Source organism: Alternaria novae-zelandiae, assembly GCF_023758075.1.
Source record: "Alternaria novae-zelandiae strain BMP 2774 chromosome Unknown scaffold_5, whole genome shotgun sequence".
Classification (NCBI taxonomy): Eukaryota; Fungi; Ascomycota; class Dothideomycetes; order Pleosporales; family Pleosporaceae; genus Alternaria; species Alternaria novae-zelandiae.
The window spans coordinates 712006-738275 of NW_026056965.1; the positions used below are offsets into that span (position 1 = coordinate 712006).

General features: G+C 53.7%; 8 protein-coding genes across 8 annotated transcripts; 3 read left to right on the forward strand and 5 right to left on the reverse strand.

Moving 5' to 3' along the window:
* Positions 1–2738: 2738 nt before the first annotated feature.
* J4E88_003276 (uncharacterized protein) lies at positions 2739–3377 on the reverse strand (the record flags this gene model as incomplete). Its single annotated transcript, XM_049396929.1, has 2 exons — positions 2739–3193; positions 3242–3377. The coding sequence occupies 2 exons, from the start codon at positions 3375–3377 to the stop codon at positions 2739–2741; spliced, it is 591 nt and encodes a 196-aa protein (XP_049257271.1).
* Positions 3378–7585: 4208 nt separating this feature from the next.
* On the forward strand, positions 7586–8752 carry J4E88_003277 (uncharacterized protein; the record flags this gene model as incomplete). Its single annotated transcript, XM_049396930.1, has 3 exons — positions 7586–8237; positions 8326–8489; positions 8609–8752. The coding sequence occupies 3 exons, from the start codon at positions 7586–7588 to the stop codon at positions 8750–8752; spliced, it is 960 nt and encodes a 319-aa protein (XP_049257272.1).
* Positions 8753–11180: 2428 nt separating this feature from the next.
* J4E88_003278 (uncharacterized protein) lies at positions 11181–13082 on the reverse strand (the record flags this gene model as incomplete). The annotated part of the gene is made up of 1 exon (XM_049396931.1): positions 11181–13082. One exon carries the CDS (start codon positions 13080–13082, stop codon positions 11181–11183), a length of 1902 nt encoding a protein of 633 aa, XP_049257273.1.
* Positions 13083–14038: 956 nt separating this feature from the next.
* Positions 14039–15067, forward strand: J4E88_003279 (uncharacterized protein; the record flags this gene model as incomplete). The annotated part of the gene is made up of 1 exon (XM_049396932.1): positions 14039–15067. One exon carries the CDS (start codon positions 14039–14041, stop codon positions 15065–15067), a length of 1029 nt encoding a protein of 342 aa, XP_049257274.1.
* Positions 15068–15916: 849 nt separating this feature from the next.
* On the reverse strand, positions 15917–17271 carry J4E88_003280 (uncharacterized protein; the record flags this gene model as incomplete). Its single annotated transcript, XM_049396933.1, has 4 exons — positions 15917–16264; positions 16318–16866; positions 16929–17150; positions 17215–17271. The coding sequence occupies 4 exons, from the start codon at positions 17269–17271 to the stop codon at positions 15917–15919; spliced, it is 1176 nt and encodes a 391-aa protein (XP_049257275.1).
* Positions 17272–17831: 560 nt separating this feature from the next.
* Positions 17832–19143, reverse strand: J4E88_003281 (uncharacterized protein; the record flags this gene model as incomplete). The annotated part of the gene is made up of 2 exons (XM_049396934.1): positions 17832–18615; positions 18668–19143. 2 exons carry the CDS (start codon positions 19141–19143, stop codon positions 17832–17834), a joined length of 1260 nt encoding a protein of 419 aa, XP_049257276.1.
* A 3808-nt stretch (positions 19144–22951) lies between these two features.
* On the reverse strand, positions 22952–24042 carry J4E88_003282 (uncharacterized protein; the record flags this gene model as incomplete). The annotated part of the gene is made up of 3 exons (XM_049396935.1): positions 22952–23386; positions 23443–23781; positions 23836–24042. 3 exons carry the CDS (start codon positions 24040–24042, stop codon positions 22952–22954), a joined length of 981 nt encoding a protein of 326 aa, XP_049257277.1.
* Positions 24043–24909: 867 nt separating this feature from the next.
* On the forward strand, positions 24910–26231 carry J4E88_003283 (uncharacterized protein; the record flags this gene model as incomplete). Its single annotated transcript, XM_049396936.1, has 4 exons — positions 24910–25177; positions 25236–25673; positions 25728–25882; positions 25938–26231. The coding sequence occupies 4 exons, from the start codon at positions 24910–24912 to the stop codon at positions 26229–26231; spliced, it is 1155 nt and encodes a 384-aa protein (XP_049257278.1).
* Positions 26232–26270: the final 39 nt, after the last annotated feature.

Here is a 26270-nt window from a genome sequence, read left to right on the forward strand (position 1 = left end):
TCTTGTCTATGGCTGGATCAATATGAACGCCTCTGGCTCTCAACATCTGCATGACGGATGCGGGCTGGCAGGTCGCAACCCTTTCGGTAACTGCACAAAGACACACAACCGTCAGGGTTCCGCACATACGGTTGGCGAGATGCGGCACGACAGAGTGGTAAACGAATTCTGCCTTATCCTTGTCAACCTGCTGACAGCCAGCCTTGCCTTCGAAGTTGTGCGTGCTGTGCTGGCTACCACAGAGCCTCACGGCTTGCCACTGCCGGCAGCATCGATAGCTACGTGGAAGAAGCTCATCAAAAATCCTCGCTCTGCCCTCGACGCTTACTTTGGATTACTGCTGCGTTAAACACCAAATCTTGTGGACGTATTGACAAGACGCATTCTTGAGCCTGACGGCTTCCAGTAGGCCTAGGAATCGTATTCAGAAACGCGCATGTGTATATGACCACACTGCCGCTGATGGTAATCGATTCTGTCGCTACAGCAGTTGGAAACACGCGACACTGTGCCTTCGAAATCGATTCGTTGATTGCCGGTCAATCGCAGAGCCGCTTCCGCTTCCGCTCAGGCCAAGTGTTGGTGCAAGGCAAGGAGTTCGCAGCTCAGCCAGGGATAATCGTAATCGGCAATGGGAAAATCCGCTATCTCGATCGAAGTGCGGGGCTCCTAATCCTCACATGTTGAGTGCAACATTCGTAGTGGTTGCTGTAGTTCGGGACTAGCGCTCAATATGTAGCGAGTGATTGCCCAGGTGCATACCTACACAGCGGCATGGGGCCAATCAAGTTCGAATCGGCACACTCACCTTAGACAATCTATGGTTCCCCACCTTTTGATCGTGACTTCAGTAGAAGATCTGACAGCTGGGCGCTCATTGACAGTGAGGTTCAGGGAGCTCGCAGCGCTTGCCCTTGCGATTCGAGCTGTCCACTACCTACTCTAGAAAGGCAAGCTTTTCGGGACTGAGAGTCTCAAAGTGACGGCGAAACGAGCCGCACCTGACTACCATGTCTGTCAGGCCAAGACACTACCTGCATTCATTCAGTATTGTGGCGTCAAACCACCAGACATCTGCAGCTTGCGCGGGCTTGGCCTAGCTCCGGGGGTACCTAGGTAGAGCAGCCACATGACAAATCCACTGTTCACAAGCTAATCTGAGAAGCACATGTCTTTTGCTTACCACATGTACACTGAAATCTCCATGCATCTGCCGGTTGTGTATCGCGTTCGCGCATGCGGGTGCATTCAGCCCGCCTGGGGAGACTGGTTGGATGGAAAAACCACGCTAAGCTGTTTATGGACTAGCTTACTTGTCGCAATCACGTGCCACATGGGCAGGATACGGCGGCTCTCCGCGATCGTTGCTGTTCATCCCAATTTCATCAAAAGTCCCACGCCGAACCAATCACGACAAATTGCCCGAATGTACTCCGGAGTATATGGATGATGTGGAGATCAACAAAGGGACGAGTACCTAGGTAGGAGACCAGTGCGAAGGAAATATCATGACGTCGTTATTTAATAGCTGAGCTAGGATCAGGCGCGAAAGACCACCGAAAACATATGCTCTTCACCGACTACCTTTCAACCAATGTGCCTTCTCCCATGAAAGCGCGGATACAACCTTTTCCTCCTCCTCAGCCACAGAATCAAGCTCCCCGGGGTCTTCAATGTGGTCGTTCGCTCCCCATGACCTAGGAAAGTTGGGTCTATCCGGGTTGTAGTCATCTCCGAGACAGCGGAGGGACTCCTTGACTCCTCCACCCATTCCTTGCTCTTGTCACGAACCTGCGCAGTCTCTTGGAGGGGCCCCCGGCGTTCTACGACGTTCCGCGAAAGACAACTCACGAGCGTTTCAACATCTTCCAAGGTACTCATGGCCCCGAGGGTCACCCTGACTATTCCAAAAGGCACCCCGTCCACAACATCAGCCTCCGTATTGCATCGAAGACCTGCGTCGAACGCTCCTCGTATCCATCCAGCCTCCACACCCAGCGCACATGCCATACCTGCAGGATTGCACACGTTGCCCGTGCGAACGTGGATCTTGCTCGCCCTGAGAAACGCTCCAACGTGCCACGGGCCGATGTATGATCCATTGCTTCTCTGTATATTGAAAGCTATCGTCGGTCCCTGTCTTTGCGAATCTTGATAGTCAGAGTCTCTCGACTTGTATACTTGGCATACTGGTGCACCATTGAAGTGCATTATGCCCGTCAATCGATCGTGAAGGATGCTAGCAAGCCACCTAGCGTGTGTCGAGACTTGTTCAAGCCCGCCGAACAACGCGCGATGAGTCGTTATAGCACACTTCAGAGCAAGAATATTCCGGAAAGCGACCGTCCCGTCCTCTAACCGTGCATGGAGGCTAGAGTCCTTGCGGGCTACCCATGATTCTCCAAGGCAAGTTGTCATCTCTGTCGTGCCGCCGCCGAAGTACTTCCGGTGATCGAACACATGGCCAGCCGCCTTCCGCACAATCAGAGCACCGAGGTCCGGGAACCCAAAGATCTTGTAGAATGATAAGGAGATGAAGTCAGGAGCGAAGAGATGGTTGCTCAAGTCGATTGGGGTCGTGGATACCAAGGCTGCTACGTCAAGCAGAGAGTAAGAGTTCGGATGATGCAACGACAAGCGTAGCTTGCCTGTCCAATCCAGCGGAAGGCGCTCGCCGTTCATGTTCCTGTGGACAATAACGTCAGTGCCAACTCTTCTTCCATCAAGTGCAAGGTCACCTACGACTGCGCTGGATACGCAAACAACAATGGTCTCCCCGCAAGAGGACCTTCGAAGGAAGAGTCGTTCGCTCCGGCGAGCCAGTCTTCTGTCTCCTCATTGGATGCGAAACAGTGGCTACGATTGGCCAGCTCTCGGACACCAACCAGACTTGTATGGCTGTTACGATGATAACAGTAATCGAATCCTTTCTCGTATCCAGAGAATCCTTCTGTCACCAATTTGATGGCACCAGTGGCATTAGCGGTGAAGACGACATCAAAGTGAACGGGGTCGGCGTTGAACATCTTCAAGACAGCAAGCCGGGTTTGCTCTACCATGACGGCAGTCAAACTCGGGTTGGATGAATCAGAGTGAGGATTGGCGAGGAGAGTGCTTTGCATCTCGTCGCAGAAGGACTTGAGTAAAGACTTGGGTGCGAGCGTCGTGCCGCCATGATCGAGGTACGTCAGATCTAGGTGCCGTCAGTGACATGTGAAAGATGTATCATGTCTGAGCATACCTTCAAGCATTGGGTACTCGATCTTCCGCATACGACTGATCCGATCATTGTAAGCACGTCGCTCACTGTCTTCGTTCCAGTGCTTATTATCGTTGGCAATCATGGGTCGTGGCCCGGCACGTTGGAAGCACTTCATTTTTTCGCAGAGATGTCAAGCGTGTCAGATATGTGGAGAAGCTTTGAGACCGATTAATGCAGGAGAACAAAGGGATTGACTGTCTCAGATCGGGGTAAGCATGGACTATAACTACACACCCTTCTCCAGGCCGCGAAGACGACCGCATGCGTTCTGTCTGATCATACCCTTTCTCGGCCCCGTTCCCTAATCGCTAGTCTTGCAGATTACACAGGAAGTTACATCAACCTGCAAGAGTGCGGCACGCCTCGACGGGGCGTAAGTTCGAAAGAGGTCGATAGTCTGGACACTGGAATCAATGCGCCATGACGAAGGAACATCCCTTGTCACAAGCGACTCCACTCACTACATCCAATGCACAGCAATCAATCAACCACATCTACACATATTGGCTCTAGATAGCAGACGGCTGCATCACAGGAATCGGGCATCGTGGTCAGTCTTGCCTAATTCTGACTCTCCGGTCCAGAGTGAGTAAGATCGTTGCGTCTGGAAGAGGCGGAGCAAATCAGAACTACATAAATATCTAGAGTCGATCCTATCACAGTCACATATGCCATTGCGGCCTTCATGACTGTGCTTACTGCCCGACGGGCGTAGATTCGATGGTGGTCAGCACAGCCGATACTTCGCCGCCCAGTAAACCCATTTCCAGTCACCTTTATGGGAAGATATGACGATGATAGTAGAAGTATCATGTACTGGACTCGGAGTTGTAAATGTTCGCTTGTGAAAGCGCGCTTCAAATCACATCACATCGACACCGTCTATGATTCGCCATGGTTCGCCCCTCTCCGTCCACGGAGTGCAGAATTCATCTTCGCACTGTGATTTGATGCTTTTCAAGATCATCTCGTTCAGGCACATGCAGTTCGCTGTCAATCAAGTAAGCCCTTCGTCCCCACGAGTCGCACACGGCGCCATCATTACAATCGCGCAGCTAGTGCTGTACTCGGCACTCGTGGCACATGCAGTTCGCTTTGAATCGAGCAAGCCCTTGGACTCACAACTCGAACGCAACGCTATCATCCCAATTGCAGTCAGTCCCGAGTACGGCAGTTGCGAGGTGAACAGATCGAGCGGCCCGCGGCAACTATCACCGCTCCGCGTAGATTCTCTGTGGCTGCGGAGAGTTGCTCCTTGCGCAAGGGCTCCTGACGTTTGCAGCGATCTTTGACAACTCACTCTTTGTTCACAGTTTTTGGTCTCCCTAGTCTTGGGAAGTTACCGAAACCGTTCTAGCTGATGTCATCGAGCCACTCTTGAGAGGATGCGACCGGCGGTGAGAGTTCTCACCCTGATCTTGAGTTTTCGCTGGTGCCTACGCAATTCGGGGTCATGAAACGGCGTTGTTGAGTTTGGCACACCACATAATCACACGCAGGGGTTTGACTACCATCCAAATCACAGCGGCGTAGTCCTCAATATATATTTACCCAAGGTTACTAGCGAACACACTTCAGAATCGAGTGCGGAGCCCCCAAAGACAGTGGCGCAGTGAGATTTCCCTTCAAACTTATGGGCCATAAGCAGGCTATCGATCCCTGAAGAACGAACCACCAGCCCGGTCGCATTCGCGTACTGTCCCGTCCAATTACCAAGTGCGATGAGCAATGCCAGCCCACTGGATCAGCGGTATTGCAAACGCCATTCGCAATAGCTTCCCGTCGCGTTGGGGCCAGCCCCGGCGGCGCGCCTAATGCCGACACATTGACCTCAGACCTCCGGAGCCGTGCATGTACCAACATCGCAAAAATTTACAAACAGCATCACCTAGTGACAGATACGTAATTCAGACGACACCCTTCTTACGCATCGGCTCCATCCTTTGGAAGGATGATGGTGTCGAGAGATAGGCGTGCATGAGTGGGGCTAGAACTACGCCTCACCTGGGCATCTAGCCGCTCATCCGCTCCAGGGCTATCTCGATGCAGCGCAAAGCCTTTTTTGGTCTCGAGCCATACCTCTTCTTTCCTCTGTCTACTTAGATTGCGGCATAGTCGCGGCATACACCAAGAATGCGGCCCGCACTTTGACTAACTGTTGGTTGTATTGATTGGTGTTCGTTAGAGCCAGCTGAGAAGAGCGAGACCCCTAGACCAATGTTGGAACAGGTGTTCGTATCGACCGATCAGTTCGGTGGCTTCTGCAGCATAGACAACCCCAGCCGGCGGATGTATCCTACCTCGGCAGCACCCAGAGTTTGTAATATGTCCCTTCTACACATGTCTCGGTAACTGCTGCTGGCTAGCTGGATTTGTGGGAACAGGCGATGTCAAGCCGTGCTGAGATCCATCGTGTCCAGCCCGTCGCGCCGGCCTAGATGACCTTCTTGATCAGTGGGCGACCATTTGGCGTGAGGGCTGCGCTGGGATGGCATACATATGCACAGTGGCTTAGCATGTCCACACAGTGGCCGGATATTGGCACTCTACAGAGGTATGAACGGCGCTTAGGCAAAGACAGCGCTATCCACGCGCGCGAGTTGTTACATAACTCCGTTAGCCCACATCCACTTCGTAGAGGCTGCAAAGTTGTCTGGGGGCTGAATGCCATAGCTGTCACAACAGTATCGCACGATTGGCCAGGTATCGATATAAACTAGACTAAGCTGTGTGGCTGTCCAGTACCGCTCGGGACGCAAGCATTTGAAGATGAGGACGCGTCGAATGTTGTGAGTCGCTGTTGCAAAACCGCCGCATAGAGCTATCGCTGAACGCGGACCCGCCCCTCCACATCAAGGTGGCTGACTTCATGTAGGAAGGCTCCAACATGCCAGTGACATGTGGAGGGGGCGCCGAAGGGGTACCCTTGATCTTGGGGCCAGTTCTCGGTCAGCGGTTGATTGATAAAGGCAGTCTGTCTCGGCTGCAGATTAGAACTGGATGCTGCTTTCGCATTTCTTACGAACTCCTAATACACGCCGAATGTCAGTGAAGCCTCAAGCGTTCTGGACTCTACTATCCTGCACGTTTATCATCCCGCCCAATGCAGCCTTCCTAGGCTGAATTAGCCCCTCGCCATGGTAAGCCAGCCAGGTGTACCCTAAAGCAACTTCAAAAGACGGCTTCGCGCTGTCAATGTTGACGAGCGTGATACTGATTGTGCCGACAGTCTGCCTTGCGCTCCGCCACGATATCCAGTCTGTCAGTCCCATAGCGCGAGTCCGATGACGAAACGAGAGAAGATCAAGCGCGTCCGTGGCCGCTCCAATCACGGCGACACAGCGGAAAGGGTAGCATCCCTGACACGTTATACCAAACGATGATGGACAATGGAGGAGACTACCACGCATCTCCACACTGCTACTGCCGGCGGAATGCTGTGGTAATGCTCAAGCCCAGAGTTCACTGTTGTTCTTCGCCTTTCCCCTGAATGGTTTTGTGGCCCTTTGAGCTACAGCGCAGCGGGGCTAGTCGAAAGGTGCCAAGTGGAGGACCTCATATGAAGCCAATCGCAGCGATGCCACACCGCCTGGTTGGACTACCAGCGGAGTTTAGCTGTCGCCGATGCGCGCTCAAGCAATGTTTGCTTGGTTTCGAAAACAGCGGCAGGAAGTCGCGACGTTGAATCCAGAACAAGGCTCCATTGCAAGAAACGAAACGACGTCGTTGCCGAAAACTGCCGTTCAGCGGTGCTATCAAACAGCAGCGTCGGTGTTGCTGTAGTGGAGCAATCGAAACTCTGTCCGCCTGTGTTTCAGATGCATTCCCTGAGGGACTACCTACCCGTCGCCTCAACGTGGATGTGGTAGTTGCGGCCATCCACGGTCGCATGCCCGGTCGCCTTGATCATCACCACCCACCATCACCATTATATGCTGGCGTGCACCTCATCTCCCTCAGTCTTCACACATACTACATCCCGAGTCCTGGATTCATCGGCTTGGACTAAGAACTAGGCCCGTCGCACAAGGACTCTGCGCAGCAACACCCCAGCTCTGATTACCCCCTGCACGCTAACCGGCGCCAGCGAGACAGGTGTGTGAACATCCCTTCGCCATCCCCATCCATCTCGGATCGTCTGCTTCACCAACTAGACCCAAGCTCTTTTATCTCAACCCTCTTCCGACTTGTCTTTACACAGTCTGTCATTCTCACCCTTACCACTAGAAGCGTTCCTTGGTGCGGGAAAGATTAGAGGTGTCACGACCCATCCGGAAAGAAGAGTTGCACTCCTGTCACCAAAGTCGCCCAAGCCTTACCATCATGGAGTCCTTAGGGTCCTCGAGCTCCGGAGGTTACGACAGTTACGTGTACGTTGAGCACAGCGATGCCGAAACGAGCGATGAGTTCTGCCGAGCAACAGACTCGACGGGTGATGCTGAACAGCACGAAAACTACGCCAATGCATCAGTTCAAGACTTAGATCAGCAATGGCTGGAGCATAAAGCCCATCAGAACGGTCCGTACGCTGACCAGTTTGGCTACTCGCAATCCTCGCCGTCGGGGTACAGCCTACGATCCGGAGGTGGTCCAGCATACACTACTGATGGCCAGTGTGCTCACCAGACCCAAGAATTCGAACCCGGTCAGCCTTTCGATCCCTGCCAAGGGCCTGTCATGTACGCTGGAGACGGCAGCGCGGACCTGTATCCTCAGTACGCTGCGCCGGCAGGACACAACGACCGAGGGCTGGGAGTCACGCAACCACTTTACAACTTCCCCGACCTCAGACAGCCCTGTCTCACTTACAACCCTTACACCGAAGACAACAACACGATGCCTGCTCGACGAAATCCAGTCGTAATATATCCGATAGGCTCGCGAACCGCAGAGTGCCCTCAGGGAGCCCGGCACAAGAATCTGGAACAGCACGTCAATCAATTGATGGATGTGCTCAACACACCTGGCGTCCAAGGTACGACCAGCCGGGCACACGTTCCAGGCTCGATGTCACTTGACAGCGAGTGGGGAGAGTCCAGCGTGGATACTTTACGCCCTTCTAGTACTCGATCTCGTGGTCTATCAGCGCGCGCAAGATGTGCCACTAGCACAGATAGCTATAACTGGCAGGGACAAGGACAGGCATCCTTCGTGCCGCCTACATATCCGGCACCCAGACAGCAAAGAGCTCAAGGACGTTCCGTTCCCAGCCGACCCGCAATGTACGGTACTTCCCGTCAAGTGTGAGTATGTGCCACCGTTACTGTCGATAGGTGCTAATCGAAGTAGATCGAACCATGACGACAGCCATCTCCATGTCCCGATGTCCGAAACATCAAGCTCCAGACCGACCTCTCCAGGGAGTTCCGCGCCGTCGGATCCGCTTCACTGCCCCTACTGCTCGGCAACGTTTACAGGAACCTACCGGCAGGGCAATTACGGGCGGCACAGGAGACAAAAGCATGGCGAAGCGAGACAATGGGTCTGTGAGGCCAGCCATTGCAACCGCGCCTTCCAAAGGTCCGATGCCAGGCTCAAGCATTACCGACGTCAGCATCCAGAACTCCTCCCTGGCGGCTCTTAGTTCGGAGACATCAGACTCGCGAAGCGGGCGCCGTCTTTACTGGTGTCTGCGATTCAGGTGAACACGCTCGCCATTGCCAACAGCTTCGTTTACGTGTCTAGACCCTGCCGTATCTCCGGTTGGGCTTCCTGTCCACGTTGCGCGGCGCTCGCTTTCACGTACACGTCTGGGCCGTCTCTTCCCTTTTTCAACATTCTCGTTCTTGATATAGCCTTTCCACTTCTCCTGTCTCTGGAAGCATTTCACGCTTATACCCCAGCATGGAGCGGCCGTGGGAAACCACGTATCCTTTCGCCAACCGCTTCCCAAAAATAATCCTTAACGTCTCTTTTGTCATTCACGTTTTCTTTTCTAATACACACGGGCTTCCTGTATTTCGCTTTCGACCGACAGATGTGTTTAGGGTAGTGGGGTGTGATGGTATGATGCGGGTATGATGCGGGTACGATGGTCGGATCATGTATGCAACGGTCGAGACGGCGGTATTGTATCGAGTGTGCTGGCTGTTCGATTTTCTTCTAGGCGTTTGGAGTCTAGATACGTCCTGAATGGGTTACGATTGTACGAATAGATGGGCGTTACGGCGATCGAAGTGAAATAGAAGGCTGGGTATGGACGGTCAAGAAAGGTCGATTGTTGTTGCTTCGTTGCAGACATCCCGACGTCGGTATAACGGTTGACCAGGCATAATGGACACCTTATCTACGATGGCTTCGTGTCGACACGTTTGGTGATGATGTTGACGGCGCATACGAGCGACGAAGGAAGAGACCTGAAGTGGGAATATCTGCAGTTCTGTACGAGGGAACGATCTAGTCCGGGGAAGCCACGATACTTCCCCGTCACGCGCTAACGCTGACTAGTGACGGTCCAGGGGAAGCACCGATCGGACGCCTTCGAGCTAGGTCTGCTACACCATCAGTATTGTTAGCTGCATGTCGTGTTCAGCCAATATGTGCTTCTTCTTCTCTCCTCCACGAGCGGTATCGTGCGCCTCAACGTTTCGCCTGCCCACCTGGGCACTCAAGCAGCGACCAGCGATCCATGGACGCGGTATCTACGCAAAGAGTGAAGTGTCGTCACTGGTCAAGACAAAGGGCTTGCGGTTGTGTGAGCTCTGTTCATGCGTCGTGTCTCAGAGTGTGAAGGGTACGAAACTCAAAGGAGATTGATGCTTAATGTAGGAGCGACCGCCGCTGGTAGCTTGGCGGGACCATTTACGAATTCCAACGACAACGTTCGGGACAACTGAACTCATTTCGCAAACCCAGCAGTACAGACCCTGTTTAAAAGGAGAATATGACCTGTTATTCGCTGCACGACAAAGTACCCGATGCACGATGTTGCAGCTGTGCAATCAACTCTGCGTCAATACGGCCTCAGCATTACATATGATGACCCTGACCTATCACTTTATGTACTGATTAGCTAGCTGCAGATATCCTGGACAAGATAGTAGCCACAATGGACCCTCTCTTCGCTCAAGATGTGCAAGGACTGACCGCTCATACAGTCGGGCATGGATGTCAAATCTGTACCTAGGCGAAGTCCAAGTCCGCCCAACCTGTGTAACATGGACTGTAAACCTACCAAATGCTCTCTTCAATGTTCGTCGAAGCAATTGCCCACCTATCAAGTTAACATTCCTCTAAAGTTGCAGGCTGGACGAAGTGGGTTGAGTATGTATGGCCAGGACTCGCCCAATGGGGTCTTACTTGGACAGCGCACACGCTGAGTATGCGTGCGCGTACTGTAGCCTGCTTTCAGAAGCGCACGTATCAAGCCTCATAATTTATCAAACCCTCCATCGAGGCAAACTTATCTGCTGTCGGCAAGAGCGACACGGATTCTCATGCCGTGGCGATGTCACGCCACGACTCCACTCACCATTTCCATCAATGGCTAGGTGGTGGAGATAGTCGATGTTGCCCAACGACCTCGACGAATTATATCCGACAAGCCCCTTGTGGTTGTAGGTTCCTCGACGATGTCTGAGTTTAGTCGCAGGTTCGTGGTGCCAAGAAGTGATCAGGAGCCGCGGGCTTGCTCAACCCACTCCTGTCCTATTAACATCCACGCGACGATGCCGACACTGCAGCAAAGCTCAGCCAACGACGCGCTCTTACCATTGTATCCCCTAATGTAATGTTCAAGAGAGACACAGGCTTTATGAAGTCGCCGCTCTGTGTATGTAACGCCATTGATCGCGACCCCCGCGGCTGTACCTAGGTACTCATCACATGGACACATTGAGAGCCAAAAGTGCGCATACGACAATTATACAAAATAATAACAAGCTACAGTTCTTATTTACAATGCCGCGATAATGCTACATCACGATACCTCGAAGCCCTCAATGTCGCCCTTCGCATCGTACTCGCGGATCATTTGCTCGTACATGGCCATCCCTCCTCCATGAAGCACCCTCCGCATAGCCTGTCGCCGATGTTCAGGGTCGCCTCCAGCCATACGCATCGTCGCGCCTTCATGATTGAAGTAGCCCGGCGTACAGGCTAGCACGACAGAGTACCATAGCGCCCGCCTCTCAACGTCGTCCGTCCACGCATCCTCTGCCTGCTTAGTTGGCTCGATGACCATCTGAGTAGGATCCGAAGCCTTTCGTGCAGCCTCCTTCAATATACTGGCGATATGTGTGGACTCGAGGTCGAAGACCGCGGTGAGGTTGGGCGAACCTGGCCCACCACCGAGACCGGGATACAGCAGATTGGGGAAGCCGTTTGTGGCGATACCGTGTATCGTCGCAAAGTCGGCAGAGCCATATTTGTCTTTGAGACGGCGGCCGTTACGGCCTACAATGGGTATGCCGAAGAGTTCGGCAGGGGCTGCATTCGCACCAGTCGCCAGCAGGAATCCTGTGGCAAGAATGAGCACGTCCAGCTCATACTCGACTCCATTGGCGACGAGGCCTCGTGGTGTGCACCGCTCTACGCCTTTACCATCTGTGTCTACAAGCGTAACGTTGGGCTGGTTGAACGCGGCAAAGTACCCATCCTGGAAGGTCGGTCGTTTGCACCACATAGGATACCACGGCTGTAGCCGCTCTGCCGTGGCTTGGTCCTTCGTGACGCTGTTTCGCACATGCTCTCGTGCCTGTTCTGCCAGGGGCACATCCATCTCGTAGAGCGAGCGTGCGTGCTCTTCTACATTCTGAGGCGTGACGAACCGTGGCCCTCCAATGAAGCCAGCAAAACCGCGCGCATACTGTGTCCAGCCGTCGGCGACAAGGTCTGGGTGGTTCTCTGAATGCTTCTCACCATCGAAGAAGGTGTCGAAGTTGAGCCGGCGAGCGCGTTGCCAGCCAGGTCCCGTTGCCACGTTTTGTGCCCATGTGCTCTCTTCCGTGGTCTGTTGGCGGCGGGGTACACAGTACGATGGTGTGCGCTGGAAGGCATATGTGTGGCCGGCCCATTTCGCTACCTGTGGTATCACTTGCACCGCCGTCGCACCCGTGCCAATGACGCCGACGCGCTTGCCTTGTAGTTTCGAAAGCGTAGGGTCGGTCGGCGAGCCACCAGTGCAGCTGAAGTCCCATCGCGCGGTGTGGAAGACGGGAATGTTGGCGCGCAACTCCTCGAAGCCGTCGAGCTTAGGCATCCTGGGCTCCGTAAATATGGTGCTAGCTGGAACGACAAACTGCGTCAAGATGGTCATCTCCTCGCCATTGCCGTGCTCCCTACGCATGCGGACCACCCAGCGCCGCTTCGTTTCGTCCCATGTCGCGCCGAGCACCCGTGTTGAGAACTGTCCACGCAGTCCGAAGTGCGATGCAACACGTTCGCAGTGTTGACGGATCTCGTCGCCTGACGCGTACTTGTGTTTGGGCTTGTAGCCTGTTTCCTCGAGGAAAGGCATATAGATGTAGCTCTCTACGTCGCATTGTAAACCTGGGTATCGGTTCCAGTACCATGTCCCACCAAAGCCCCCCGCGACGTCTACCAGGTAGATGCCCTTCGCCGAGAAGCCCGCTTCTACCAATCGTCCTGCAGCTAGCAGACCTGCGTGGCCGGCACCGATGATGAGGAACTGGATGTTGTCGCCGTCCTTGAGTGGACCCGCGTCCTGTTGCTGCCCTTTGTCAACCCATGGGTCATCTGCGAGCGGGGCTTCTGCTTCGCTGTGTAGAGTCGTGTACTGCTGGAAACCATCGGCTCGCAGTCGCTTGTCGCGTTCCTGCGCGTATCGGGCTTGGAGGTTGGCAACGTCGGGTACAGCCATTGGAGTTACTGTTCGTGCCCTCTACAAATGAAAGTTATGCACAAGAAGTTTGAAGTGGGAACGAGCGCTTTGCACCAAAGTCCACAGTTTTATGTCAATTGCCAAGTTAAGTGTTTTATTGCACCGGTGCGCTGCAGTTCTAACGCGCTGCTACTTCTTCTCCCGTAGCCGCTCCTTCACCCGAGCCGGCTCGAGCCGATGAAGTATGAAGGGAAAGTAATCTTGCCATGATATCGTGTTCAAGTGGTGTCGGGCCCCGACTTTACGAAAATTATCCGAGTTTCGAGTTGGTGTGGGGACATGGGTTGCATCGACGGTGGATTTTGACGCTATACCCAGGTAGTCCTGTTTGGGGACGAGCCCTCCTCCACGCAATGCCCCACGAAGCTGACCACCCCAATGGTGTCATGGAACCTAATGACGATCTAGATGCCTTTACAGAACCCTGCAGCCTTTGCCTCACGAAGGATCAACATCTTCGGAAGCAAGAAAGTGGCTAGCGTTCGGCCCCAGACAGGAGAATCTCCTCAGGAAAGCCTCCTTACATCCGGATCCATACGTCACGGCGTGTAGGGGCGCTCCGAGGACGAGTAAGAGTTTAGATGTCAGCTCAATCAGCGTCCGCTTCACAGGTAGGTGAAGCGAATCGTGCAGCAGAGATACGAAGTGTCTTTGGCTACTCTCTGTGCTCCATACTTGCACGATAAATGTACCGATAGACCCGCAAACTCTCCGATAAGCCTTGCAAAACGAGTTGGGTAGGTGGTGTATGGAAAACGCGGCCAATATGATTGGGCAGCACAAGTCAGAGAGCCTGACAGCGTGCAAAAACTCTACAGCTTAAGAACTGCTTTGCTGTCGAGGTGGTGAAACTTCTAGAGGCCACTCGTTCTGAGTCTTGTCTTCTGCATTACTTTCTTTCGAGACCTGCGCATCGTAGTTGAGCTACAAGCAACATGTCGACCCAGCAAACGCAAACTCAGACCCTCGTGGAGACCGCACCTCCCAGACTGACGGTCATCGGGTCACGATCCAAAGATGTCCCACGAAAGACTTCCTTACGCCCATACCTCGAGCTCACGCGGTTCACCAAGCCCGCTGGACTGTTGGGCGCCGCCTTCCCCTACTTCATCGGCTTCCTCTACTCGGTCAACTTACACAACCCAACAGCCCTCGGCCCAGCCGATTGGGCCAAGCTGAGCGGCATCTTCATGCTCGATGTCCTGATCCTCCGTAGCTTCGGCTGCGCCTGGAACGACACAGTCGACCAAGACCTTGACCGGCAAGTCGAGCGCTGCAAGAAGAGGCCGCTCGCCCGCGGTGCCATCACCACGCCAGAAGCGCTCGCCACAACCCTTTTCCTCGTCGCATCGCGCCATGTCCTGATCAACGCTACCTTACCCGCCCGCGCGAGTGAACACGCCGTTTGGATCACCTTCCTCGCCCTCGTCTACCCCTTCATGAAACGCTTCAGCAACTTCCCACAACTCTGCCTGGGCGGTGGTGTGGGCTGGGCCGTCTACTTGGTCGATGCCGCTGTCGTTGATGGACCATACCCAACAAGCTCGGCAAACAAGCTCAATGTGGAGGATCGCAGCAAGGCTCTCCTCGCCATGTGGGCCTGCCAGTCCCTTTTCAACATCACCTACGATACTGTCTACGCTTTCCAGGACATCAGAGATGACCTGAACGCAGGGGTGGGATCGCTGGCTATAGCCGTGCGCCACTACCCCAAGGTGTTCCTGCTGTCCATCGCGAGCGCCATGGCTGCCTTCTTGTGGGCAACCGTGACCTGTGGTGGTCTGATGCGCGGTCCATTCATGGCTAGCGCCGCTGTGTCTTCCTTTGCTGCCTTTTTCATGTTGGCTCGGCTCGACGTCTGGAACCCAGCCAGGTGTAAGGACTTCTTCGTCTACAGCCAGTGGTGGGTCAGTGGGGTTCTGGTGACTGGTCTGATCGGCGAGCTGTTGATGGCGAGGATGTGAGTATGCGACGGCTAGCTGCTTGCAGCTCCCGCAATGCGTTCAACACCCACATGAAGAAGTGCTCTCGAAACAGAGACTTCGCGAACATAACGAACTTACGAATCTGGTATTCGATGACATGAAGGATTTCTGGTCAGAATGTGGAAAGGATGAAATTTCATAACAGGATATGTGCTTTGAAGTGATCGATAGCTTCTGTATATAGAGAAGTATGTACTTTGATCCAAACGATCGAATTCAAGGGCTCAACGACTTCCATTGAATAGCGTATGATAAGTGATGCGACTTATGGACCAAGCAGCAAAATGCTGTCTATCACCGCCGTCCCTAGATATGCATCGCTCCAAGGTACACAACCGCAGTCAGTCACAGAGAGCATGCCGGATGGTTATTGTTGTTGATCGGGGAGGCCGCTGTGGGCGCTGAGAGCTGTATGGAGACGAAACAGAGTTAGCGCCTTGGCGTCGGAACGCGCGCCACGGGCCGTCAACGTGGCTGGCGTCTGGCAGGAACGTGGGAAGTACCCATCACTCCTTCCCAGCGCGACGGGCGTGACACGCGCGATCAAGGATGTACTCGAGAATGACGACACCTCCCACTATAGCGCCGTTCGGACCGCAAACATGCATCACCCAACGCATACCCTGGCCAACAAGGCCCTCGATCGGACCGCGTCGGACGCGACGAACCATTCGGCGGAATAGTGGTTACGGTGTGAGGATTGAGACAAATAATCATGACGTACTCGTTGGAACTCATCACACTGGGCATTGGGAGAAGGGACGCGATCAACGATGCTTGAAGAACCTTTTGGTTTGAGCAACTACGTATGGGCGCCACAGTCTCTATCTAAAGCTCTGGAATCGGCACAGGTCCAGCGGGCGGCTTACCGCCAGGCAACCAACCTTGGTGCACCGTCCTGACACCCCAACTTGCCGGGTAATCGATCTTTGTGTGGAAGAGACCGTAGTTTTGGAAGAGAAGCAGGTCTTGCTCTTCCTCAGGTCCGACCCAGATGTGCTCAGGCTTGATCATCCGCCCTTGGAAGCTGTCCAAGAACTTCCTCACCTCGCCCAAGTCATCGATGACCTTTGGCGTGTCGTTCGGGCCCTTGCGAATGAATAACCGGCGGGCGAGGTTGTGCTGGCACTGGAACGACCTCTTGCCAGTGACGGGGTTGACCCATACCAGCGGGAGCTACAACGGTGTTAGCACCAGATCCCTTGAGTCTGTTGTAAAAGCGGACATACCTTCTTCTGCCACTCCTTGCTCCCCTCCTCATGGGCCTCCACCTCCTCGTCTGGCAACTCCCTGCCCTCGCTCGCTACACCTAGACCATTTGGTGCACCGCGGCAGCCCTTGATCTTCTCGTACGGCCAGTACATGTACTCCACCCAGCTGTGGTCGACCATCTGCTTCTCCTCGTCGCTCAGCGACTCATACAGCTGCTCGACGTCTACAAACGCCGTGCGACCTGGCTTGACTTCCATGCTCTGACCCGAGCCGTCGGCCCATTCCACCGTCTGTGTCGCCTTGCCTTCTGTAGGGAACTTGATGGGTCGGAGCATGGTGAAGGTCGGGGGATCGTATTTCCAGTAGGTGCCGTCCACGTGCCACCAGTGGAAGCGAGTCTTTCCGGCCTCGAAATCTTCGTCTGCAAGCGGCTTGCAGTAGTATTGGTTGAAGTTGGTAGCGCCCATGTTTAGGCCTGGCTTGCCATAGCGCGGGTCGTCTTGGGGGCCTTTGCCAATGAAGACAAAGGCGCCTGCGTCAGGGACTTCGACATAGTTGATCGCTGCCTGATCATCCATCAGCGCTCCGTCGTACTTTGCAGTGGCGGAAGTTCTGTCGCTGGACTTACCACTATACCATCCTTGGGGTAGAACGCGCGAGCGAAGGTGGTGTTGTCTATCTTGCAAGAGTCTGGGTCCAGCTTTTGTAGCAGCTCCCAACCACGCTTCGGTTCGAGGTCATGTTGGCCTTTGATGATGAGAAGCTTGTGCTCCCAGGTGGCTTTCTGCAGCTGTGCTACCGTCTCGTCCGTGAACTTGTTCAGGTCGAGACCAGTGACGACGGCTCCAAACTAAGAGGAATAATGTGAGCGACTGAAAGCAAGAAGAGCGCTCATGCATGGATTCAACTCGTACCTTGCAAGTCTTTCCCGAAGGATGGACCAATGGCTCAATCTTGAAGTTGCTTGACATGGTGGTAATGGCGAACGATGGGTGTATGAGATGAGTATTGCGCGCACGATATCGCGACTGCAGTTGTACAATGACCAAAAGTATGGGGCGCTTGTTAGCTTACATACAAGCTGCATGACATTGTGCAAAGCCCCATGTCTAGATCGCGAGAGTGTCGCGATTCGCGGACCAATTTGGCAAGTCGGAATCCGGGGTAAACCAAAATCCACCGAATATCGCAGCTCGCGCGCTGCGGTGGTTTGAGTAACGTCGCTTTGCCCTCACATAATCGCCACGGGGTGAGATGGAATACGAGCTAACCTGCCGATGATCGAAAATGCAAGCAACTATTGCTCATGATCACTGCCCAGATGGCCTTTGCCGGCGTGCAGTTTCGGAAAGACGTTCCGGCTATCGGAACAGTTTTGGGGAGAGCTTATCGATACGGAGATGTCTTGGCGAAGAAGCACCGAAATTCTCATTAGGCATCCCGGCCTGACCAGGTCCACACCAAGGGGCGACATTGTATACAACCGTTCTCGTGCCAATGAACACCAACCAAAAATCGCTAAAAGATACATTCACAACTTCTCATGCACCGCTGTCCGAGCCCCGACTACCTGAACGCCATCTCCCTGCATGCTGTACGGCACAAACATCTTCCGTTCCAGCCCAACTTCCTTCAAGATACGATCCCACTTAGCCAATGACCTCTCTTGTGCCCCATAATTGGCCATCATCAGCAAATCAAACGATGCGCCGTACCAGTGCGCGCCCTCATCCTGAATGACAAGCTCGTCCAGCAAGATGACTGAGTCAGGAGCAAGAGCGTCTTTGAGTTGAGAAAGGATGTTGTAGCAGGCCTGATCAGGCCAGTCATGCAGGATGTTGCGTAGGTAGTAGACGCACGCTCCCTTGACTGGCTGCGGCTGTGTGAAGTCATGGTGGACAACCTTCAGTCCCTCAATACTCTTTGCAGAATCGATGGCCGCCGCGTGCGTGTCCTGCAGCACAACACGTCCCTGCAGCTGGGGAAATCTCCTCAACACCTCCCTAGCCTGGTGTCCGTATCCGCCACCGACGTCCACGAAGAGAGTTCGGTGATTATCTCCCGTAGTGGAGCCGTGCACGTACTTCTCGAGCGGAAACACGTCGAGCCAGCTCTTCTGCCCCACTCGCTGAAACGACATGTACTCGTTGAAGGCTTGTTGATGACGGGGTCGCTGCGATAGCCACTCAAAGAAGTGCAGGTCCGTGTTCTTGCCCAAGTTGAACGGAAGATGCTTGTTGTCCAGCGGTTGCTTGTAGCCATTGTCCGCCATCCACTTCGGTATCGCATTGTACGTTGCGATGTTCCTCTCCGTTCTGCAAAGTAAATTAGTTACAAGCCTCAGAATCAAGGTCCAGTGGTACTCACACATGGAATATCACGGATTCAAGCCCTGACATGGCTAGGTATCGCGTGATGTTTGTGGCCCGGTACGTCTCCACGCCGACTTGCTCCACCATCCACTGCGTTGCTGCATATCGTAGCACTCGCACTAGCAGTGCCTCCTCAGCGCCCAACTCAGCAGCCAATTGACTCACGCTCATCGCCGTACCCTGCCGCGCAGAAAGGAGTCTCCACAGCCCCAGATCGATGCCCACTTGCACCATGTTGGGTGGCAGTGCGCAAAAGATCAGACGCTGCATAGTGTCCCATGGTTGCTCGAGCTTGAGAGAGGCCATCCTGGCAGCTTCGAGAAATCGAAGTCGCTTTTCCTCGTCTTTGTAAAGAGAGGCGGGGATGTGGCCGGCGGCCAGAGTCTCGAGAGCATCAAGGATGTTGTCGGCTTCGACATTTTCGTCATAAGATGCATCTGAAGGTTCAGACAGAAACGGAATGGCAGACATGGTTGTAAACTCTTCACTGATGAATTGGTGTAGAGGTCGTTGATGATGAGATACAAGATTCTGCGACCAGGAACTATGAAGTTATACGTACTTTGACAGCACAGACACATCTCGACATTGCCTGTGCTTCTTCGGTACATTGTGAATCATTGAGAGTCTTTCGTATCATCGGTGGCCGAGATCGTCGTACCGGGGGAGTGGTAACGTGGTTTAGTAGTGACGACTGTTTGAAGATCTGGACTCGAAAACACCGCGCTATCTGTTGTCGTTTGGCTGATAGTAACCCCCGAAAGAGAAAACAAACCGAGCCATCGACCTATCGAGGACTATCTTGTGTCTCGTCCACGAAAACCGTGAAGCAATCAGGGCTTATCGTCATGGCTATGCATACGTGTTTAGGCAACCTGAACTTCACAATGAGCAAGAGTAGTGTACGTGCACGGGAGATGGCGTCACGTTGGACAGAACAGGGTGCAATAGTAGTGTTGACTTCATGGAAGATGGCACGAACGCCACGAAACGCAATCGCTTGATCAACTATCGACAACTAAAAGAGATTCCGTCATTGTAGCCTGCCCAGTCATAGGCCAATGACTCCTATACTCCCTGCGCCAGTCTTTACCCATTACATCTGTAGCTTTACAGTCTCCACCCTTTCCGCCACCTTCGTCGCAAACTCCCCCGCAACGTCCGCACACAGTGCGAGAAGAGGATTCTTCACCGCCGCCGCCTCCCCATCGACTAGTAAACCCGACAATAAGGCATCCCTTAGGCGTTCCAGGACCCGCTGGGCCTCCAACACTCGCTTCACTAGTAGCACCCGCACTACGGCCCGCCGGTCGGCGCCCCTGATCGGCAGTGTTCCGCAGCGTAGCGGCTCGTGCTCCTCGTCTATCACTGAAGTCCCACCTGTTGTACTTGATGACGATAACGATGAAGACGGTGGTGAAGATGCGCCACTGTCGCAACTTGGTGAAGATGCCAGCGTCGGTGTCCAGAGGGAAGTGCCGCCCAGTTTGAGCGAAACAAGTGCTCGGTCGATAGCCTCACAGATGACGAGCGCAGTCGAAGGGCGCGTCGAACATGCGTTCGGGCACGCCATCGTGTTGCAACAGCAGGTTATGAGCATTCTCGAGGTGGAGAGCGCGGCTGAGGTAGAGGCGATGGGTGAGGAGGAGGGCGAATACGAGGATGTAGATAGGTGATCGAGGAGGGTGGGCACGCAGTTGCATGACTTAGGCGAAAGAGAGATGTCGTCTGAGGGTTGCGGGAATTGTGGATGTGTTTGCTGCTGCGGAGGGACTACGTAGCCGCAGTTATCGAAGCCTTTGCTACTTGTGGTCGGCATTGGCGTGTTCGCATATTGCTGATCCGGATGATAGCATGGCTGATGACCGTCTGGGGTCAGCAAACCAAAGTATGGTAGCCCTTCGGCAAGAAGCATGGTCGAAGGATCGGACTGGTGTTGTTCATGCTCTCGTTGCTGCTGCTCCCATGGCGCTCCACAGAACCCCATGTCGAGAAGCTCGGGAGCAATGTGGAAATCGGGAGACATAGGGTAATAGCAATTGGCTGTTTGCTTGGGTGTGCCACATTGCGAACCGATGAAATCTGGCAGACCTTGCAGGAAATCGTCGTCTGAATGTCGATATGGCGAGAATTCCATCCGATCGGGGCTCGATAAGTCCGTAGATTGCGTCATGCCGGGAATGGTGGATGCGCTGGAGTCGGAGCTGGAACTGGAGCTGGAGCAGTTCTCTGAGGTGGATGCCAGGCTGAATGGAGCAAATGGCGACACCTCACCTGAGGTCGGAATGGTAATGCCGGTCTCCGTCATGGGCGTCAGATACCCTTTCTGGCTCGCAGTTGCGCTGGTAGTGATGCCGGTGGAGCTCTTGCTGTTGTTGCGAGTGCGCGGTCGCCCAGCTCGTCGCGCCGGGCTATAGACGCACTCTATGCCTTTCTTCGCACATCTGCGACATTTCGGCCGCTCTTGATCACATCGGATCTTGGAGTGTTGACAGCTATCACAGGCAAGGCGGTACTTGGTGGGTTTTGGCGCTGGCGCGCTGCTCTTGGCGCTGGAATCGTTGTCTTGCATACTTTATTCAACGTTGACGCTTGTTTCGGTAGCCAGAAGGCGATAGCGATGTTGCGATACATATACCGGCCATACTATCAGACCAGAGTATCCTGGGTGGGGCCGCTAAGAGCTGTTGATCTGGAGGGACTTCGGATCGGTTTCAGCTGATAACACGTACGCGCTGAGACTACCTCGAACTGCCTTGGTACTGTGATGGTATGCAAAAGCTTTGTGTGTGTGGATACACCTTTCAGGTAAGATCTCGCGATCTGGGGTGACTTCGGATAGACCCTAAGCGTTACTACCTTACGTGAACTAAGCATCCCAATCGGCTTAGCTGCAAGAGACCCTTGCCAGTGGCCCACATCCGACATACACTCCAGGGCTCGCCTGCTTCTTTACATAGTAAGTAAGACGGGCTCTCACTTCCGGCTTATACATAGGCCTTTTGGGTCGTACCATAGTACTGGTATTGTAAGAACATGGCGAGAGCTGATCGTGGTTACACTAAAGCACGGCTCGGAACGATGCATGTCATACATGTCAGCACGAAAAACGGTGTAGCCTCCAACGTCCTCGGGATATGTGTCATTTGCGTCCAAATCAATGCATATCATATGCCTGGGATTTGGTATGGCTCGAGGCGATGCATGCAACAGTGTCGCTCGGCTCATCACCGGAGGTGCAGCATGCATCCAGATCGGGTACCGATTCTCCACTACCCTGGCGCCTTTGTTGACGACCAAAAGACTGCTGCGGAGTTCAACAGAGCAACGTCGTCGTATGAAAAGTCATCATACATCCCACGTTACCTAACACTATCGAAATTGACGCACTCTCAAGGCCCGTACCGCTAGATTGCGCTCGTGCTTCGTTCCTTCAACTTGGCAGCACCGCGTGGAGACTTGCGAACGGGGAAGGTGTTCTGAGAAGGGCCTTGTTCGGTTGCATCAAGAGCTTCTCAGAGATAAGATATACAATAGCCAAAGCCTCATAGAGTTCGGGCCGAAGTTTCGGTACGTTGAGCCAATTGGGTGCACGAGCAGGCTCTCGTGGAGACTGGCGGGCGAAGGGGACATATACAAAGGGCCGTTTTCGGCTGCACCCACAGCCTCGTCGTTCATACCAGCGCATACACACAGGGGCCCGATGTTTGACTCGCATGTTCAGGGTACGTGAACCTGCTTTGGATGCTGATGATTTTCCGAGGACCCGCTCGTTGCGTGGGTAGTGGAGACTTGTTGTTTTAAGAGGCGAAGGCGCCCTGATCAACCCATTCGAAACGGACCGGTTCAACTCTTCTCGCACCTTCGATCGCAGGGCTTCAAACTGTTGGTCTTCTTGACTTAATCACGTGAAGTATTCGTCAAGGAAAGGATATTCGGGATGTGGATGGAGACATCGGCTATCACTACGACAGTAAGATTTGGCGTCGTACTCAGTGAACGAGAACAGCCGACCCGAATTGACTACGGTTTGTGTATTTGCTATGTTGCTTCACTTCCTGAATAACCTTGAAGATAATGCATATAGAAGACGTTCATGCTGACCCTTGATCTGGCTGGCCCTCACTTCATACTTAGGCCGCTGTCGTAAAGATTGGACTCATGTAAACCGCGAAATACTCACACCTTCTGCAATTCCATTCACCACGCAAGTAGATGCTTGCCAAATATAGACTGGGTGAACACAAGAGTAGTTAAAGGCTTGAAATACAAGTATTGTTCAGCCCAAGAATGGTTTTACCGCCTCAAGAGCTTGCTTGAAGTTGGAAACCTCATCGGGCGATATACCCAACTGCTCCTTAGTAATGAAAAGACCCTGTTCCTTAACATGCCCAAACCAGTCCGTCACTGCTTCACCAAATACAACACCTGTGACAGCCTCTTCTCCGGCCAGACCAAACAAACTACCGATAACTTCTGGCTTACACTCCACGTATACGCCTTTCTTGCCTGAGACCTCTTCCCACTGCGAGAGCGCCTCTCCAAGGGACAGAACCTCGGTGCAGACACCGGCGTATTTACCATGCGTCAACTTGGGGTTCGCCAAGATTTGGCGCGCCCAAACACCTGGGTCTTTGGCCATGTCACCGGCCATGGGGTAAACGGTGGATGGAGTTGACGGGACCATCCAAACGTATTTCCCCGGCGCACTGGCCTAACGGACATTTGTTAGTCATGTTAACAAGCCGTATGTTAAAGATGGTCACTTACCACTGGCTGTGGCTTCAACATGGGGAAGAAAGCAAAATTGGACGGATAGAAGCCAAACATGAGAAAGGTGGTCTTAGCCGCCAGCTCTGGCATGTTCTTCCGGATGTGATCGTCGACCTTGGCTTTGTAGTCGAAGTGAGGGACAGGGAATCTGCCTTTGGTGATTTCGTCTGCCGCAGGAAGTGTGCTCCAAATGTAATGCTCCAATGTCTTTACTTCAGCGGCCAATCTCGCGAGCATGATGCCATCGCGCTTCTCGATCTCACCGGCCTCAGACTGACTGGCGCCTTTGAAGAAAGGTTCCCACCACTGAGTCACGGCGAAGATGGCTTGCGCGCCCTTCCTCCATGTCAGTTCTTGGTCAAGACATCAGCGAAGACAATGAAGACTCACTGTGAAGGCTTTCCTAATAGACTCTTCATCGTCATAACTTCCTTGAACGACCTCCATGCCCTCCGCAGCAAGCTTCTGGGCCTTCTCTCCGCTCGGATTCCTGGTCACTGCGCGGATCTGCCAGTCACCAGACTTGAGCAACCCGCGAGCGATGGAACCACCTTGGTTGCCAGTCGCACCGGTGATAACAGCTAGTTTCTTTGCCATAGCTCCTAAGTGATGTTGTATTCTCTGGAATGTGGCTGGAAAGGAGAATGAAAGAGGTTATGGAGCTTAATCCCGTGCAAAGTCTGTACGTTCCAGGATAAAACCTTCAAGTTGCACGGAGAGTATATGCCTATGGACAGAAACGACACCTCTTGAACGCACGCGAACTGCCGAAAACACAAGATCCGGCTTCAGCATACTATGCCATTCTCGGTGTTTGAGAAGGCCGGCCGAAGTAGTGTAGTGCCACCTTTGATCGATTCGATCCAGCGATTGAGCCTTCGGTGAGTAACGAAAACATTGGCATGGTACGCGATCGCAACTGCCGGTGGTGGACTATCGGGTGTGTACTCGCTGTTCAGGTACTCAAAATATCCCGCAGTGGGCTCGGCCCGAAGTTCCACAAATACTCCGAGCCACGACACGCAACCGGCCACTGTGGGTCTTCGTGCATCACCGATGAGGCTCGCTCTCCCATGCTGTCCGCACGTGGATTGTAGACTAGAGACACTGTACTCGCGGGATTTCCCAGATTGCGAGTACAAAGTTAAGCCTACCTAGGTAAAGCAGCACCCTGGGTGAAGTATGCATGGATAAAAGGCAGAAACGATGACGTCTTCAAGATAGCTGTGTGAGTTGATATGTTGGTGATCGTGGTTCATAGCTCGTACCACATCGAACATATGCCCCGGCTACCACAGTAGAGTAAGCAAAATGCGCCGACTTTTCGGTCTCTTCGGTTATCCGAGTCCAGATGGGGTCCCATGGCATCTATTATTACAGTAGCTAGACTGCTTTCATAGAATCAATCGTCGTTTGCTTCTCATTATCCTCTGCTTTCAGTCAGTAGATACCTCATCAGTCACAATGTCGAGAACCGCCAGTACCTTGCTTTGCCGCGCTGCGCCAGCGCTCCGTCTCGCCGCACTGCAACCAGCTCGTTCACCATGCCTGCGCCGAGGATATGCTCAAGAGACACCGTTCCCGAAGCCACAGAAACTGAAGGGCGTCCTCAAGCCTTTGAAGCAATTCTTAGTTACGCCTACAGTGGGCACCGAGTTCCCAGAGGCGAATCTCGTTCAGATGCTGAACGCACCCAACTCGGATGAGCTTCTCAGAGACCTCGCCATCACGAGTAAGCGCGCAAATCGCTACTCTCGAGAAGACAGAGCTGACGAATGTGTTCTCTCTAGTCGCGCGACGTGGAGTCGTCTTCTTCCGCAACCAGAACGACATGACCAACGATCTCCAGAAGCAGCTGATCCAACGTATGGGTGAGCTAGTGGGAAAGCCGAAGGAGTCGACCCTGCACATCCACCCCGTACTCAACCCCAACACCCCGATGGGTGGCAACGACCTGCACATCAGCACCATCAACTCCCGTCAGCGAATCATGGCCCACGGCAAGGCCGTACCTCGTGACCTAGGAAATGTAAGACAGGCGCTTGAGTCGTGGCACAGCGACATCCAGTCCGAGCAGGTGCCTTCCGACTACACATGCTTGAGGCTTGTGGAGCTACCCACCTGTGGAGGAGACACATTGTGGGCATCTGGATATGAGGTCTATGACCGCATTAGCGAGCCCATGCGCAAGATGCTTGAAGGAAAGACGGCAAACTATACCGCACCATGTAAGTCTGCCAGCTGCTAGCGAACTTCGTGCCCTCTAACAAGTCTCTCCGCAGTCTTCGAACGGATCATCAAGAACTCGAAGCTCCAGGTCTACACAGAGGCGCGTGGCCACCCCGAGAACACCGGCAACCCTCTGAAGGCCGTACACCCGGTCATCCGCACAAACCCCGTCACAGGATGGAAGAGTGTCTTCTCCATCGGTGCATACGTACGTCTCGCTCCAGCATTCAAGCCATACATCCACTAACCAGACACTCCAACAGCCTGAATCCATCAACGGCCTGACTCAGCCAGAGAGCGACATGATCCTGAACTGGCTGATGGACATGGTACTCCGTAACCATGATCTTCAATGCCGCTTCAGGTGGCAAGGTCCAAACGACATGGCCATCTGGGACAACCGCAGCATGGTACACAACGCGACCATGGACTACGACGACCACGGCAACCGCTTCGGATACCGCGTGTGCGGTATTGGAGAGAAGCCCTACTTCGACCCCAACAGCAAGTCCATGCGCGAGGCATTGGCGGAGGAGGCGAAGGAGGAGTCTTCATGAGCGAATGATGTTTTCAGATAGTAATTCTGGTGGGAACGG